The 15,765-nt window shown below is 33.2% G+C and overlaps 3 protein-coding genes across 6 annotated transcripts; 2 read left to right on the top strand and 1 right to left on the bottom strand.

Annotated features, from left to right (window-relative positions):
• The first annotated feature begins 1,660 nt into the window (after nt 1–1,660).
• LOC18043874 lies at nt 1,661–2,185 on the top strand. The gene has a single exon (XM_006437939.2). It carries the CDS (start codon nt 1,824–1,826, stop codon nt 2,031–2,033), a length of 210 nt encoding a protein of 69 aa, XP_006438002.1. The 5' UTR covers nt 1,661–1,823; the 3' UTR covers nt 2,034–2,185.
• Nucleotides 2,186–5,139: 2,954 nt separating this feature from the next.
• LOC18043873 lies at nt 5,140–5,840 on the top strand. Its single transcript, XM_006437938.2, has one exon. The coding sequence runs from the start codon at nt 5,408–5,410 to the stop codon at nt 5,615–5,617; it is 210 nt and encodes a 69-aa protein (XP_006438001.1). The 5' UTR covers nt 5,140–5,407; the 3' UTR covers nt 5,618–5,840.
• A 1,083-nt stretch (nt 5,841–6,923) lies between these two features.
• On the bottom strand, nt 6,924–9,357 carry LOC18043872. 4 transcript variants are annotated; one of them, XR_002906014.1, is made up of 3 exons: nt 8,564–9,356; nt 8,046–8,265; nt 6,924–7,271 (listed from the first exon to the last, which is right to left on the bottom strand). XR_002906014.1 is itself a non-coding variant. In XM_006437937.2 (2 exons), the coding sequence occupies exons 1-2, from the start codon at nt 8,946–8,948 to the stop codon at nt 7,255–7,257; spliced, it is 402 nt and encodes a 133-aa protein (XP_006438000.1). In that variant the 5' UTR covers nt 8,949–9,348; the 3' UTR covers nt 6,924–7,254. The 4 variants fall into 4 exon arrangements, 3 of the variants coding, with proteins under 3 accessions (XP_006438000.1, XP_024041779.1, XP_006437999.1); XM_006437937.2 differs by lacking the exon at nt 8,046–8,265 and having other exon boundaries at nt 8,564–9,348; XM_024186011.1 differs by lacking the exon at nt 6,924–7,271 and having other exon boundaries at nt 7,278–8,221; nt 8,564–9,357.
• Between the last annotated feature and the right edge of the window lie 6,408 nt (nt 9,358–15,765).

The raw sequence follows: 15,765 nt of genomic DNA, 5'->3' as shown, positions 1-15,765 counted from the left end.
CCTATTCGTTGCTGTTAGTTTTCATTAGTTTGCTTTTGTCTGATTCATCCAGCATTCTAGCATTCTATTGAAAGACTTTGGAAGGCAACAATTTAACGTTCATTTTTTTTCTTTTTATTTGGTTTTATTTGTAAATTTTAAATGTTAAATTAAGGGAAAATTATTGTATTATTTGTTTGATACAGTTGTAAATAACATACATCGTGAGGGTAGTTTCGTCAAATTTTGTAGCAGTGATTTTGGAGCAGATGCTTTAATTAAGGTTTGAGGCATGTCAGGCATGCCAAAAGCTGTCAAGGGCAATATTGTATTTTAAATGTGAACTTACAGTCAAGCAGAAAAGTAACTGACGGCAAGGGGGGTTTTCACTAATAAACACATCTTCGCCATCTATCTACAAATATGTCAAATCAGGGGAGGTATCTAAAAATTACCCTAAAAACAAAAGTCATGTGAGCAAAGTACGAGGCAAAAATAGATTCTTTGTTGACAAAAAATATCAACAAATTTATCCAGAGTTTCTTATAGATAATTTCTTTTTTAATTATAATTCTGATTACGATATTTATCATGTCAATTATTGCTGATCAAATATTAAGAGTTTTGGAAAAAAAAAACATTTTTTGGCTTAACAATTCTTAACTACTCACCTCATTATTAAAGTAAAATGTTTAAGGGTTTAAATATTCTTCATATTTAATTTAAAGTTGAGAGTTCGAGTCGATTACAGTTTCTCCTTATTTCATAATGTATTATCTTAAATATTTTCTTGGATGATTCTGAAATTTGTGATAATCAATTCAAATTATGATAATTAATTATGGATTTCATAATTAATTTGAGCTCAATAACTTCATCCATCTGTAACCGCGTTAATAATCATAATCTCACCACTATCTACTCATGTTATGTAAAAATTATATAATCTGAATAAGTACCTTACTGAATACATTATGAGTATAACAATTAATTACCAAATTATGCATGTTAATTGATGCCCAAAAAAAAATAAATTGTTTACGTTATCTATCTTTATTAGGTTCCTCAAGTCCATGCTTTATTTTAATACCTTACACATAGGTATGGGATTTGATAAATATCTGAACAAGAGCTGTTTTTACACATAGGTTCCTCTCTTCTATTTGGAGCCCAGTGTGATTTTACACTAGTTTTCATATTTGCAATCATATAAAAATTAAAAAGACGACAAAAATATCCATGGTTAGATTCAATGGCTGAAAGCAACTGTAGTATAGTATTACAATTGCACTATAGATAAGTTCCAAAAATATAGATAACATCTAACACATGTCATGTCTTTCCACCAGGTGGTGTTTCATTTTCTAACATGGCTTTAAATTTGCGTGTACACAAAACATTCTACATTACTGTAATAAACTTGTACATTATTCTTAGACAGCAACATACCTGTACATTAAACATTCTAAGTACAACTATTAATTAATTAAAAAAAAAACTGAAAGAGAAGGGAAAGATGTAAAGACAATCAGCAATGCCCAGTTGATTTGCATGAGCAGTAAGCACAACATGCAAGTTATTCTGATAGTCACGTGTCAAAACTAACCAACACACTGACAATGACAATGAAGTGAATGAATCACGGTGACTTCATCTCCTAAGCTCCGCCCCACAACCCACACAAAACCCAACACACAACACACAACTCAGATTCTCTTTATCCTGTGTGTACTTACTTTTTGTTGTATTTATGCAACCACACTCAAGCCTGCTATTTTGCTCACCATTCCCTATAATCAATCAATCAATCAAATCATTAGTTCTAGCAAAGAATTAGAAACAACATGTCGGATTGGGGCCCCGTGTTTGTTGCAGTGATCTTGTTTGTGCTGCTATCGCCAGGCCTGTTGTTTCAGGTTCCAGGGCGACACAGGTGTGTCGAGTTTGGCAATTTTCAAACAAGTGGCGCAGCAATTATGGTGCATTCCCTCCTCTATTTTGCTCTCGTTTGTGTCTTTTTTCTTGCTGTCAAGGTTCACTTGTACCTTGGTTAATCAACAGTAATGTACTAATTACACATAGCTTTAAGGTCCCCGATTATGGTGATTTCCGTCAGTCCGGGTTGTTTCGGCATTTCTGATTTGAGTCAATTGCAGCTGCTCTCTGTTTGTTATTCATGTTCTTTTTTGAATTAATGTAAGATATAACCGAGTGATGAGGAATAATATTATTCAGGGAGGCTTCTATTTTATCTCCAGTTGTCTATCTGTGCACTCTTCTTGTTTGCTATTTCTGGGCTTGTGAGTGGTGTAGCCATTAATTAATAATATTGCCTTTGGATGATTTTGGTATATAGATTGGGTGCATTTTGGCTTGGGTTCTTTGAATAATCATGAAAATGGAACTAATCTCTTTATGTAGAATGGGATTGTAATTAAGATGCAAACACAACTCCGTTCCATGGGAACTTGGAAGCAATACAATTTTTCCATAACAATGATGACACTGTGTCTAAATCTGGAAAAGCTATTACGTTCCATAAACGTATTCAAAGAAGCATTCCCTAGAGATTATCTGGAAGATGTTATTAGCATGCACTTTTCGAATTTGGGTCGGCTACGCGAGACATATGTAGCCTTTCTGCCATATTGCTTGTAGTTTTCATATTAGCTGCCGGCTGGTTGCTTGTAGAAATTTAGTGGTAACTTTGTTGAACTTATTAATTTTGAATCTTGATAAAAACTTGGCTGATTATGTGTGGTTTTCATTGTATTAGTACATCAACGAACATCTTAGTGGGTGATTTTCATCTGATCCATTTAATTAGATGTACCTTATATATTGGCTACTGCGAACTAGCTTGGTTAGGATAACATTACTTCTTCAATTACTTCATGATTACATTAGAATGAATTGAACTCTCATGCTGCCTCGTGTAATTTTTGACATCATCTGAGATTCTTAAAACCCGTAATATAAGGTATAATCGAGATGAAACGTCTGTTGGTTACCTATAGATCATATCAGATAGCAAGTAGTATCATGTTATGGAAGAAATCTTGACGCAACATATAGGAATGAGAACATGCCTGTTTCGCGCAGCAGCTTGTGTGAGACAATTTGGTCGAGATTTTGTCAGAAACCAGAGCAATTCACTAACACAATTATTGAAATTTGACTAGTATACATATATGCATCATATAGACCTTGAACTTTGTCTACAAGTTTCTTGATGGTATCCTGGACTTGATCATTTTCTTCCAACACACGGATAGACTATCCGCTGAAATGTTGCCAAACTCAGCACTTTTCTCTTTCAAATTATGTATTTATGCCGTGGAAATTCACAGGTGTCATTAGCCCTGCTTTCTTAACGCTCTGTTTTTCTATTAGTAGAATGATTTTCTAGAATAATTAACCGGTAGGTGGGGATTGGTTTTCTACAGGCGAAAAATGATGAAAGGAGTATTAATTCGATTGTGCTTTGTTCACATGTTAGGAAAGGGGCAACTTAAATCAAAGAAACTGTGTGGGAAGTCCAGAATGCCCACAGCCACACAAATTATTCCAAAAAAAGAACTGTGATCCGAGATATATCGATTAGATTCCTGTGTCCAGTCCCCTTACCTTGTCTATTAGTTTTTTTTAAAACAAGGAAATACATATATTCCATTTCATCAAACTAATACATGTACAGCTATCAGGATCGATCTATGGAAAATTCATTACAATACTCCATTGATAAACTACCTAACATATCACATTGTGGAACAAGTAGAAATTCAATGCGTTCAAGAGACACCTTTACAAATAATATTTGTTTAGATGGTTAAAACGCTACTGCCCGATATACACCTGAGCAGGTTGTGGCCTCCTCGTTATCAAAGCAATTCACAAGGAGAGTCGCAATAGTCAGCTGCTCGAATACACAAGGACTGTCAAGAAACTTGCGAGGAGAAGCTAAGATCAGGTCTTTACAAAGACTAGGCAAAAGGTCGACCAGCTAGTTGTCCTGGAAAACCAAGCACGATGCCCAAATCCAGACGGTTACTGTAACAACCTCTCAACCGCCTCATAACCAAGCACAAGCACAATTCTGTCTCTCTAATTCTATAACTTTTCTTCTTGAATTATTTCTTTCTTGGGGAAATTAAAATCTTTGCTTTGAATTGTCATAATTAAGCCACGAAGATTTGTGGCACAAGTTTTTTCAGAAACCCGATAACTAATTTGAACATCGGAAGGTTTTGTTGGAAAAACATCCGGCGCCCCCCTGACTTTTCCTTGTAATTGCAGGTGAGGTCAGAGTGAAGTGTTCGTGGACGTTCGTATCTACTCAAAGGAAGCAAGTGGAAGCAGAACCGTCTCCCATCAAAACAAATTTAAGTGTTGACATAGTTATCTAGTCGAGATAACGACAATACCAGATTTCTGCATCAATAAATATATCCGTCATGAAGGCACACAACAATAAGTTAGAGCTCTTCTTCAAACATCCCTTTAGTTCTTGTATCTCACTCTCCACCGTTAAGAGTGGGCTTTACTAATTGGTAGGCTAATGAATCTTCCATAGAGATCGATCTGCTACCTATCATTCTCCAGTACTGTTAGTACAAAAACCTTCTAGTCTTTGATACAAAAGTCTCAAATTTTGGTTATACTTCCGAGTTTTTCACAAATAATCCCTAAATTACTATACATTGCGTATAGCACACAAAAGCTTAGAGTATTAACAACAAAATATTAATAATAATAATAAAACAAAATCTTGACGATTAAACAGAAGTTAAGTTTGAGGTTTTCAATAAGAGATGCAATGTAACTAATGTACTAGGATTATGTAACTAAACATTGACATCTACCATCTTTGACTCATTAACATTGCTAATCGATCCACAAATTATGTAACTAATAAACTAGGAATATGTAATCCAGTTAATTTTTTTTTTTTCCACTTTCCACCAGCACCTAAATATTCCATTTAAGTGCGTTTCCAGTGAAGAAACATAAACCTAAGCATCACCTTTCAACTTTCAAGCCTAGAGTTACAAAAAGGAGAAAAAAAAAGAAGAAATGGGGTTACGTATAAAACAGGTTTCTTCTTTTAATTGGATGATTAATGTTATAATAACAGTAGTAAAGTATAATAAATATAGCAAACCAGCTAGCAAAAACCAAAAGAAGATACCGCCACGTTACCACATTGCCGCTGGCATGTGTCGAAAGAAAAAGAGTATCGATTACGATGTAATATAGTGGAAGAACAAGATTTCTTGTTGTTTACTGATACCGCCATTAGATTTGATTCTTTTCTTGTATAAAACGACACACACACTCTTTTGTCTTTCTTCCCAATTGACCTTTTAAGAGAGTAAGAGGTACAAGAATTGCAGTGAGTTGGTGCAGAATTAGTAAAAGAGAAATTAATATGGCGGATTGGGGGCCGGTTGTGATAGCAGTGGTGCTGTTCGTGCTGTTGAGTCCAGGATTGCTGTTTCAGCTGCCGGGAAGAAACAGGGTGGTCGAGTTTGGCAACATGCATACAAGTGGCCTATCCATTCTTGTTCACACCATCATTTTCTTTGGCCTCGTCACCATCTTTCTCATCGCCATAGGCGTTCACATCCATACCGGATGATGAATTGATGATAATTATCGTTTGATTTCCGTGTTCGTTTTTCTGGTATACTGTCTCTCCCAATTCTTGATGATTTCTGCTTTTGTTTTAGTCTTTTGTATTTCTTTCACCTGTCACTATTATTACCAACTCTCCCGCACTATATAATTTTTTTGTCTTTGTTTGTGCCTTTGGATGAAAAAGAGGAAAATAATTGAAGTTTGTGTGATACTTGGAAAATTTGCAGCCAAACAGTATCTTTATTATCTGACGTGTTGCAATGTTATAAATTACAAAAATTATGTTTTAAGTTTTGGCATGTATTTAGCCAATAATTTGTTTGCAAAATAAGAATTATCTTCGGATTTATATACGAGTATTGCTGAGAATTAAGAAAGCCCTCGTAGATATGGACACCTGTCATTTGTGCGCAGCATTGATGATTACGCGTAACATCTGACTACGACATACCAATTGCATAATGCCGTATCATCCATTTCCATCTAAATGATTGCAACTAAAAAGCCAAAAGTTTCTACGGCAGTCGAACATGATGAGTGTACTCAACTTGATCCAAAACAGCGCCGCCCAGTGGCACTAGTGAAAATATATAAATTATTTAAAAATACTTCAACTTATCTAAATTATTTTAAAATAACTTTTAATATGCATCTGAATTAGTATTGTAATTCACATTTATAGAAGCAGACAAGACGCCGCGCGTGTACACCGCCCGACTCTTGATATCGATCACATACGAAACACCGCGGCGGTGCTAAAAAATGAAAAAGGGGTTCCATTATTGCGTCGGTGTGCATGGAATTTGATTAGAAAAGCAAAAAAAAAAAAAAATACTAAAAACAAAAAGTAATTGTGCTCGTGTTTTTTATTTTTCGGAAGATTGAAATAATGGCGTTACTTTATCAATTGAGATAAAGGGCCCACAATAAAGCCCAAAAGTAGGCCCGATGATAAGCATCGAGATGCGGAGTGCACGCGGCCGTCCATTACTACGAGTTAAAACGACGTCGTCATCATTCAATTTAATGAAGAATACTGTGCACCAGCAAATATTTTTTTTTTTTGTAATTACACTAACTGTACGGATAAGCCAGACCTGCACAACCGCAAAAAATTCAACATTTATTGATTTTTGGGATTGGTTGCTTTGCTTCTGCAAACTGACTTAAGGGAACCAAAACCTTTAAGGCGAAGAAAGCTAATGAATCAATGGACAATTTTTCTCTCTTTGATAAAATCGGACAATTAAAATATAACACACGCTAAAGCGTTAACGAGTGTTCGGGTTACACTGGGGCTGTAGACGTGGGTAAATAGAAATTGAATATATGAAAGAAACCGGGCACAAACCCTACCATTTTGTTGGGCAAATGGGAAAATTGTAAAACATTAGTACTTGAATCCTTGGACAATTTAGTATTTCTACTTTAACAAGTAAGAAGGCATATCCACATAATTCGATAACATATAGAAAAACAGTTATCCACAAATCCTGCATAATCGATCGTTTCAAAATCTTAATCAATTCTTCTCCTCCTCTGTGTTGATGATTACAATTAGCACCACTCACTGGAGTACTGCTGCGGCTCAATTCTCCATTACATGATTCAGCGACATTTCTAAATCTCCTACCCTCTTCACAAAAGCTTCCATGCTGTTAACAGGGGAAAATTGTTGAAACAAATGAGTTAATTGTCAATCTTGAACAGAGTAATAAACTTTTAATCTTTTAAAGAAGAGTGCGGTAGAAGAAGTGAACAGGTATATTAAGTTGAACAGCGAACTTCCTCTAAGCTAACTAGCTGCCATTTCACAGAAGGCATTATGCAGAAATAGTCTTGAGCAGTCCTGAATTTGCCAAGGGCAAAAAATTACAATATATGATGACATGTTAACTGATAAATTCTAATGATGGGCAAGGGTCTAGGAAGATTGTACTTAGAGGGGCGGCGGGGGGGGGGGGGCTCTGCAAAAAAAGGAGGTTGAACAACGTAGGAAACTTAGCAAACCACAATCAAAGTTCAAGGTTGATGCACCAAATTCACCCAAACATGATACATCTGAAATTGACTTACTCAATTACTTATCAGAAGACTCAAAACACAACTTGAACTGAAGGAAATCAACCAACTGGCAATTTAATACGTTTTAAAGAATTTATCCCAAGAACAATGCTGCATAACCCAAAAAAGCTATAACACTAAACCCTTCTATACGATTAGCCATTAACCTAAAACCATCCACATGTTCCAAAATATAAGAGGTAATAACTTATTCCTTACTAAATCTAGACTCTGATATGCCATCAAGACTTTATGTATCATCAACACAACAAATGTAAGATTGTCCATGAAGTACAGAATAGAATGGAGGTTTTCCCATAAGGACGGACGTTAAATGTAGGCTACAAGATAAGTAATAGGCATACAATGATCTAAAGCTTCTGTCTTGTAGAGATGAAAGAAGCATTCACAATAAGAAACCAGGAACCCTGATTCTTAAATTCCATTCGCTAGTAATTTCCTATCTTCTATATTTTGTTGAGATCGCTCATCAAACACCTCAGCCCCTTTTCACATTTTCTGTAAGCTTTGTAATAATCTCCTGTAGATTGAACAGAGAATTAACGGTTCGACCCCTGACATGAGCTGAACATAAATAAACCCACAAAAAATGTAATTAATTTTCAATCTATCGAGTGAATGTTAAATATCATAACAAGATTCAATCTTTACGAGAGAGAGCATCATAGTTCTAATTAAAATATTTCCCATCTCCAACACAGCCGGCCAAAACAAGGACAAACAAAACGATCGCAAGATTATACATATAACTAACTATTACCCTTTTGTTCTTTCCTGGAAAGCAACGAAACACAGAAGCAAACAAACAAACCAATAACACAATAGTCAAAACTTTTATTAATAAATTATATGAAAATCATACCAGCAATATCCTTTCTAGGCGAAGAAGGCGTGGACATAGCGTAACAAAAAATCGATTTTCCTAACACAGAGATAGCTGAAACAACTCCGGCTACGTAAAACACCATAACCAAACCAAGAACCCACGGCATCAGCATGAATCCAATAAAGAAAGTGACCGATCCGCACAGCATCAAGGCCAGAGATATCCCCAGCATCAGCGAAGCAAATCCCGCCGGCGTGATCTGAGCCGCTGACGTCCTACTCGTTGATGGCGACTGGTCGGAGTACGGAATCGGAGTCGGCGGCGACCGTAGGATGCTCAGTACTAGCGCTGACAGCTCGTAAAAGGCCCTCGACTGCTGATCCTGGTGGTTGTGGTGGTGTTGCTGTGGTCTTCTCATCATGTTTGATTCAATTTCTTTTCGTTTTCTCGAGAAATTTTGGGAGGGAAAAGAAAAAAAAAGAAAATTGCTTAAAACGAGGCGAATGGATAAACTTGACTATTGTTATCTAAAACGGTGTGTGATTGGAGAGGAATGTAACGTGAAGTCACAAATGTAGCTTTCTGATAGGTCGCAATTTGTTTGTTTCTCGGGAAAATTCTTGGAGAAACTGAGATAAAGTGACGCGATGCTTTCAGTTTCTTTCTTTAAATCTTGCAGTCACTACAGCAATTTATGCTTCATCTTGAATTCCCAAACCAACCAGGTGAGATTTGACAAAATAAATCAATAAGAGATTTGAAAAATTGAAACTTAACGCAAGAGTAAAAAAGTTGTCAATCTTTGACTTTCAGGATAAAAAAAGAAGATTAGGTCGCGACACACGTAAGCGTATTCGCGTGCGAGAACCGCGCTGCGGATTAAGAGTCGGGTTGGGGGGAAAAGGGGTGGGGCCTGCTGACGTGGGACCTTATCCTCGAAAGGAATTGATGACCTCTTAGTTATTATCTTTTGCAGCGTCCTTGAAGCGCGTGGGTATTGTTGGCAGTTATGTGAAGCAGTTGATAAATGTAAAAATTAAGAACAAATCTCTCACGATTACGGAATTCAGCTAATTTTGAGGAGTGGATAAGGAGGATATAATTGATTTTCTAAAGTGGCAGCAGCCCCGAGCACGAGCAGCGCCCATTTGTATTTTGTAGTGATTGATCAATTCTCTTGCAAGTGGCAATTATTATTAGGCTAACACACATTCAAAAGTAAAAATATCTATTAGTACCCTTACATTTTATGGAAATTACATTAATCGAATTAAAAGAAATATTTTTAAATCTTAAAGAAGAAATGAGAGAAATTAAACAAGAAATATGAAAGATAAAAATAGAATTATCAACAATTCAGATAAGCCGAAAGAAAAATAAAAAAGTTGAGAAACTTGAAATAATAAAATCAGGAATAATAGGGACAAGCATTGAAAAACATATGACAAAACCTCAACCAGGAAGTTATGATGATTGGTTTATAAAAACTCAATATCCAAAAATATTAGAGGAATCAGAAAAGTTAAAAGCAGAATTAAAAAGAGAAGAAAAGGGAAAAGAAAAATTAGAGATAAAAGAAAACACACCTAGTGATACAGAATAATGGAAAATACATTAGAAGAATTAACAGAAAATTTTAATGATATTAACCTTAGTGATTTAGAAGAATTTGAAAAAGAATACCAAATAAAGATGAATGTCGCTGGAGGTCCAGAATTAAAACCTGATATCGGAGAACCTAGCCATAGATATGAAACAAATAAAAAGAAAAATAGACTATTTTATGAATATTATCCGCCCATTAAAAATACCCCTTGGAAAAAAGATTACCAACCTAATAATGACCATTTGATGCCAATAAGCAATGCAGGTACATTTTTAGACTTAGATTGTAAAATAGACCCCCGAAAAGCTTTAGTAGAATGGGGAATGCAAATGAAATTATTTTTTATATTCAATGGATCCAAAGATGATTGGAATGTAGATACTGAAGAAGAAAAAATAAATATATTAATAGATATTCTAATAGCAAGTTTTACAGGAAATGTATTTAATTGGTGGAAAGGATTAAGTGATGATACACAAAAATTAATAAAGGACTCAACCAAAATAGCATTAGGAAAAGATAAAGGATTAGGTATAGAAAGAATAATAGAATACATTGCTAGTGAATTCTTCGGAGAAAATTGGTTACAAAATACAGAAAATGAAGCAAAATATGATAAATTAAATGCTAGAATGAAATTAATAAACCTGACAATCTGTAATATGTGTTTTATAAAAGAGTATACATGTGAATTTAGTAAATATTATTATACACAATTCATGAGTCATGAGGACCAGAACATTTATAAAAATTTGTATTATTCTAAATTACCTTATCCATGGAATGGATATTTCATAAATGAATATGAAAAACATACTAATAAAAGTGATAGTAGAATCCCAGATACATTAGGATCTAGGATCAGATTTTTAAATACAAGATTAAGTGAAATTTGTATCCAAAGAAGTTTAATAAAAAAGAGTAAAAATATAACAAAAATATACTGTGAAAAGACATAAATGCTTACCCAATAGGGATGTTATATACCTCATAAAAGACGCAGAAAATTTTATAATAAAGAAAATAGATATAAAAAATATAATAATTTTAAGAAAAAATATAAAAAATCAGGAAGAAAATATAAAAACCAGAGAAAAATATTAGATAAGTCCAAATGTAAATGTTGGAATTGTGGAGAAATAGGACATATAAGTACAGATTGTACAAGAAAGAAAAAAGTTAAACTCTTAAAAGAAGATTTTGAAAATATAGAAAGTGACTTAGAAGAAATAAATAATTTATCTGACTATATAGGAGAGGAAGTTTATATGGCTGAAGAATTTGAAAATGAATCAGAATAAAGAAGAGTTATTAGATGATGAAAAAATAGAAGAGATAGAAGAAATAGAAAAAGAAGAAAACAAAAGTGGATACAGCCTTGTTGCTACTTTTAACAAAGAAAAATATAATAAACTTTTAAAATTAAATATGGAAAAACCAGAATATGGAATAATCCATAGATTTAGAGATATGTTTAAAAGAAAACGAATAATATTACATGAATATTATGAACAAGAAAAAGCTGTGACAATTACACAAGCTGAAGGAAATATTAGATTTAGTTTAATAAATAAAAGATCCATAGAACTAGCACTGAGAAAGATAAAAAATGAGTCAACTAAAGAAAAAATTCAATATGTATATCTCGCTGAGATACAAATCTTAATAAAATCTCTTTTTAAAGAAGGAATAGATAGCCCAATAGTTTTATCATTGCATGATCAAAGATTTACAGATCCTAATATAGGACATCTTGGAACAATAGAAGGAAATTTATGTTATACTAAATTATTATTTACTTGTCACCCTAGATATTGTGTACTCATTAAAGATAAAAACATAGACGAAACATTAAGCTTACATTTTAAGTTATTAAAGAAAAATTTAATGAAAGAAGGTAACAGAATAATGACAATACATTACTCAGCCTTATATAGTTTTTGTAATTCAAATTACGGAGAAATATATGGTAATAAACCTTACATCGAGATAAATAAAGATTGTGAAGATATCGCAACATTTATAGAACCAGTAATCCAAGATTACAAAATCCCTATAAATTATGAATTAAATATTGATGATAAAAAACAATTTTTAAATAATAGTAATGAAAACTCCATTATTCCTATAAGCTTTGCTGGAAGAACCTTAATAAGAGGAAGTTCTTCTAGAAGATTAAACACTGATAAGCAAATAATTAAATCAGTACCAACAAATAATGTGGTAAAAAGACTTGGACAATACTTTAATGGAATAGATTATACAACAAAAGTACCTATACTATTAGACACTGGCACAAACCATAATTATATGAATCACACAAAAAATAAAGGACTCTTAGTAAAAGAAAAGGAAGTTCCATATGAGTATACTGACTTCAATGGAAATAAACATATTTGTAAACAAGAAGTTAAAGTCCCTATAATAATAGAAGGGCTAAGAATAATAGTAGCCTGCTATATAGATTCATTCATGACTACAGACCCAGAAAAATATATAGTACTAGGTAATAGTTTTTTAAATGATTTAGAATATTACAAAATTAAACCTAATAAGATAACTTTCTTAATCCAAGGCCAAACAATAATTTGTTATACATGTTAAAACAAGCTTATATAAAATACCCTATGTCTATATATATACAAATTAACATAACCGAAAAAGATATAGACACTTGTGCTTTGTTAGACACTGGTAGTGAAATAACTATTATGAAATCATTTTTATCTAATAAATGGGAATCAAATGGAAAATTAAAAATAATTGGTATTACAGGAGATAAACAACATGTCAATCAGTCTATTTTAAATTTTGAAATCTTACTAGGAAGTAAAATAGTACGTATTAACCAAATATTCCAATACAATAATATGGATTGTGATATCCTTTTAGGAAATGATTTCATACAACAGTTCCAATATTATCAACAAACACCTTATATGATCACTTTAAAAACCCCTTGTAATCATATTCTCCGCATCCCTCGTGAATTCAAACCTTACAGAGTTCAGCCAGCCCAGCGTGGTGATAAGTATATTTATGAAAAATATTATTTAATACAAAAAGGACAAAGTTATAATATACAATTAGAAACAATAAAATCACAGCTTGAGCAAGTTTATAAAGAGAATCCTTTAGCATTATGGAAACCAGATCATCCTAGAGCAAAGATAGAATTAATTGAAAATAGGATTATAAGACTTAAACCTATGATGTATACAGAAGAAGATAGAGAAGAATTTAAAATTCAAATAAAAGAATTATTAAATTTAAAACTTATTAGAAGCAGTAATAGCCCGCATAATAGTCCAGCTTTTATGGTTAGGAAAAGAGCAGAACAGGTTAGAGGAAAAGCAAGAATGGTAATAAACTACAAAGAACTTAATAAATATACAAAATTTGATGGATATTTTCTCCCAAATAAGGAAGTACTAATAAACCTTGTAAAAAATAAAACTTATTATTCAAAATTTGATTGTAAGTCAGGATTTTGGCAAATAAAAATGGAGAATGATAGTATCCCTTACACAGCCTTTAGTACCCCACAAGGTCATTATGAATGGTTAGTAATGCCCTTTGGATTAAAAAATGCTCCACAAATTTTTCAAAGTAGGATGGATAAAATATTTAGAGACTACAATTACATTATAGTCTATGTTGATGATATATTAATAGCTTTTGAAACAATAGAAGAACATAGACACCATTTGAAAGAATTTGCTAATACATGTATTAGAGAAGGGATAGTACTGTCTAGTAAAAAAGCAGTAATAGAGCATAAGAAAATAGAATTTTTAGGAATGATACTTGACAAACAAAGAATCAAACTCCAGAGCCATATAGGAAGAAAAATAATTGAGTTTCCAGATAAATTAGAAAATAAACAACAAATACAAAAATTCTTGGGATGTTTAAATTATGCAGAAGGATTTATAAAAGACCTATCAAAAAAGAGAAATATACTCCAAAAATTATTAAGAAAAAATAATACTAGAGGATGGAATGATGAACATACAGAAACTGTAAAAAATTTAAAAGAAGAATGTAAAAACCTTCCGACTTTAAGACTACCAGATGAAAGAGATAGATTAGTAATACAAACAGATGCGTCTGACTTATATTGGGGAGCAATACTTAAAACAGATATAAATGAAATTTGTCGATACACTAGTGGAACGTTTAACCAAGCTCAGGTTAATTATCCTGTACATGAAAAAGAACTCCTTGCAATATACAAAGGGATTAAAAAATTCTCATTATTTTTACTCCAAAAACAATTTATTGTAGAAACTGATAATTCTCAGGTAAACTCTCTTATTAATAGGATTTTACCAAATGAACCCCAGTATAGAAGATTGCATAGATGGCAAGTTTATCTGTCATATTATAATTTCAAAATTGTCAATATAAAAGGAATTAACAATTTCCTTGCAGATTTCTTAAGCAGGAACATAGAATTTGGAGAATGAATCCCGAAGTTAATAGAATCATCGGGAAAATATAAGCTGAGGCACAAAGGCTCAAAACAAAAGCATCTGACATAATTGATGCAATAAACTATTTAAAAGAAGCTTCTGAGGCTCATGAAAAAGGAGTAAATTTGTTAGAGTAATACATAGACGACCTAACAAAAGCTCTCTCTATAAACGCGAGCCCAATAAACATTAACCCAATAAATATCGGAAGCAGTAGTGGACCCTTCAGAGAAGATAAACCAATCTCTGACCCAGTTCCAAATAAAGTCATATCTATAGAAGTCCAGTCTCCAAAATCAGATCCTCCAAAAAAGTTCATAGAAATAAACAACCCTTATACAGAAGAAGAGGAGAAACCCCTGAATCCAAAAGAAGAAGAATATAAACAATTCTCCACATGGGTATACTCCACTTGTTCCCACAAGAATACAATTTTCAAAGCACCAGGAAAAAATATGTATCCAAGAATGATTGCTACAAAAGGAGCAGACCCACTCCTTGTTGGAAAGATAGCAAAATACGGGTATTTAGATCTAGTATATCCAGATATAAATCTTCAGGAAATAACCAGCCTTGATGACTTATTAATAAAAGAAGTATCAAGGTTCGCCCAAAAAAGACCCATATATCTAAAATTCTACACCATAAGTCCAGAATACTATCAGAACGTAGAATATCAAGCCTTTTATATGATCTCTATAGGTCATCTCACTAAGAATTTCAAGGTCGAAGTTGGGACAGACTACACAAATGTTCCTCACATAAATGAACCTTGGATCAGAACACGAAGTGCCAGAGGAATAAAAGCCATATGGAGCATAGCCAAGGATCTATACAAAAGAAATTTCAGAACCATCATCAAATTCCAGAACTATATTCTCATAACCTCTGAAGACAGTCATACACCATCAAACCTGTTATTAGATTTCATCAATGAAATAAGCACTATGTGTTTCCCCAATAGCAGTAAAACTATGGAACAAGCTTATCAACTCATGGAAGTGGCAGTCAACATAAAGAAGATGCCCGACAAGATAAAGCAGACAGCATAAAAAAGATGCCCGACAAAGATAAGGAAAATGGCAGGCAGCAAAAAGAAAGATGCTAAAGTTAAAAATAAGTGATATGTAACGTCAGCAGTGATGTAAGGAGCCCAA

The sequence above is a fragment of the Citrus clementina genome, unplaced genomic scaffold, assembly GCF_000493195.1.
Source record: "Citrus clementina cultivar Clemenules unplaced genomic scaffold, Citrus_clementina_v1.0 scaffold_4, whole genome shotgun sequence".
NCBI classification, from domain to species: Eukaryota; Viridiplantae; Streptophyta; class Magnoliopsida; order Sapindales; family Rutaceae; genus Citrus; species Citrus x clementina.
Note: the sequence above shows the minus strand (reverse complement) of the source record. Positions and strands in the feature narration are given on the sequence as shown.

Coding starts and splice junctions, on each gene's coding strand:
- LOC18043874 (XM_006437939.2), top strand. CDS start 1,824: ATGTCGGATTGGGGCCCCGTGTTTGTTGCAGTGATCTTGTTTGTGCTG.
- LOC18043873 (XM_006437938.2), top strand. CDS start 5,408: ATGGCGGATTGGGGGCCGGTTGTGATAGCAGTGGTGCTGTTCGTGCTG.
- LOC18043872 (XM_006437936.2), bottom strand. CDS start 8,948: ATGATGAGAAGACCACAGCAACACCACCACAACCACCAGGATCAGCAG. Junction 8,266..8,563: donor GCCTAGAAAGGATATTGCTG/GTATGATTTTCA, acceptor ATTTATGTTCAG/CTCATGTCAGGGGTCGAACC.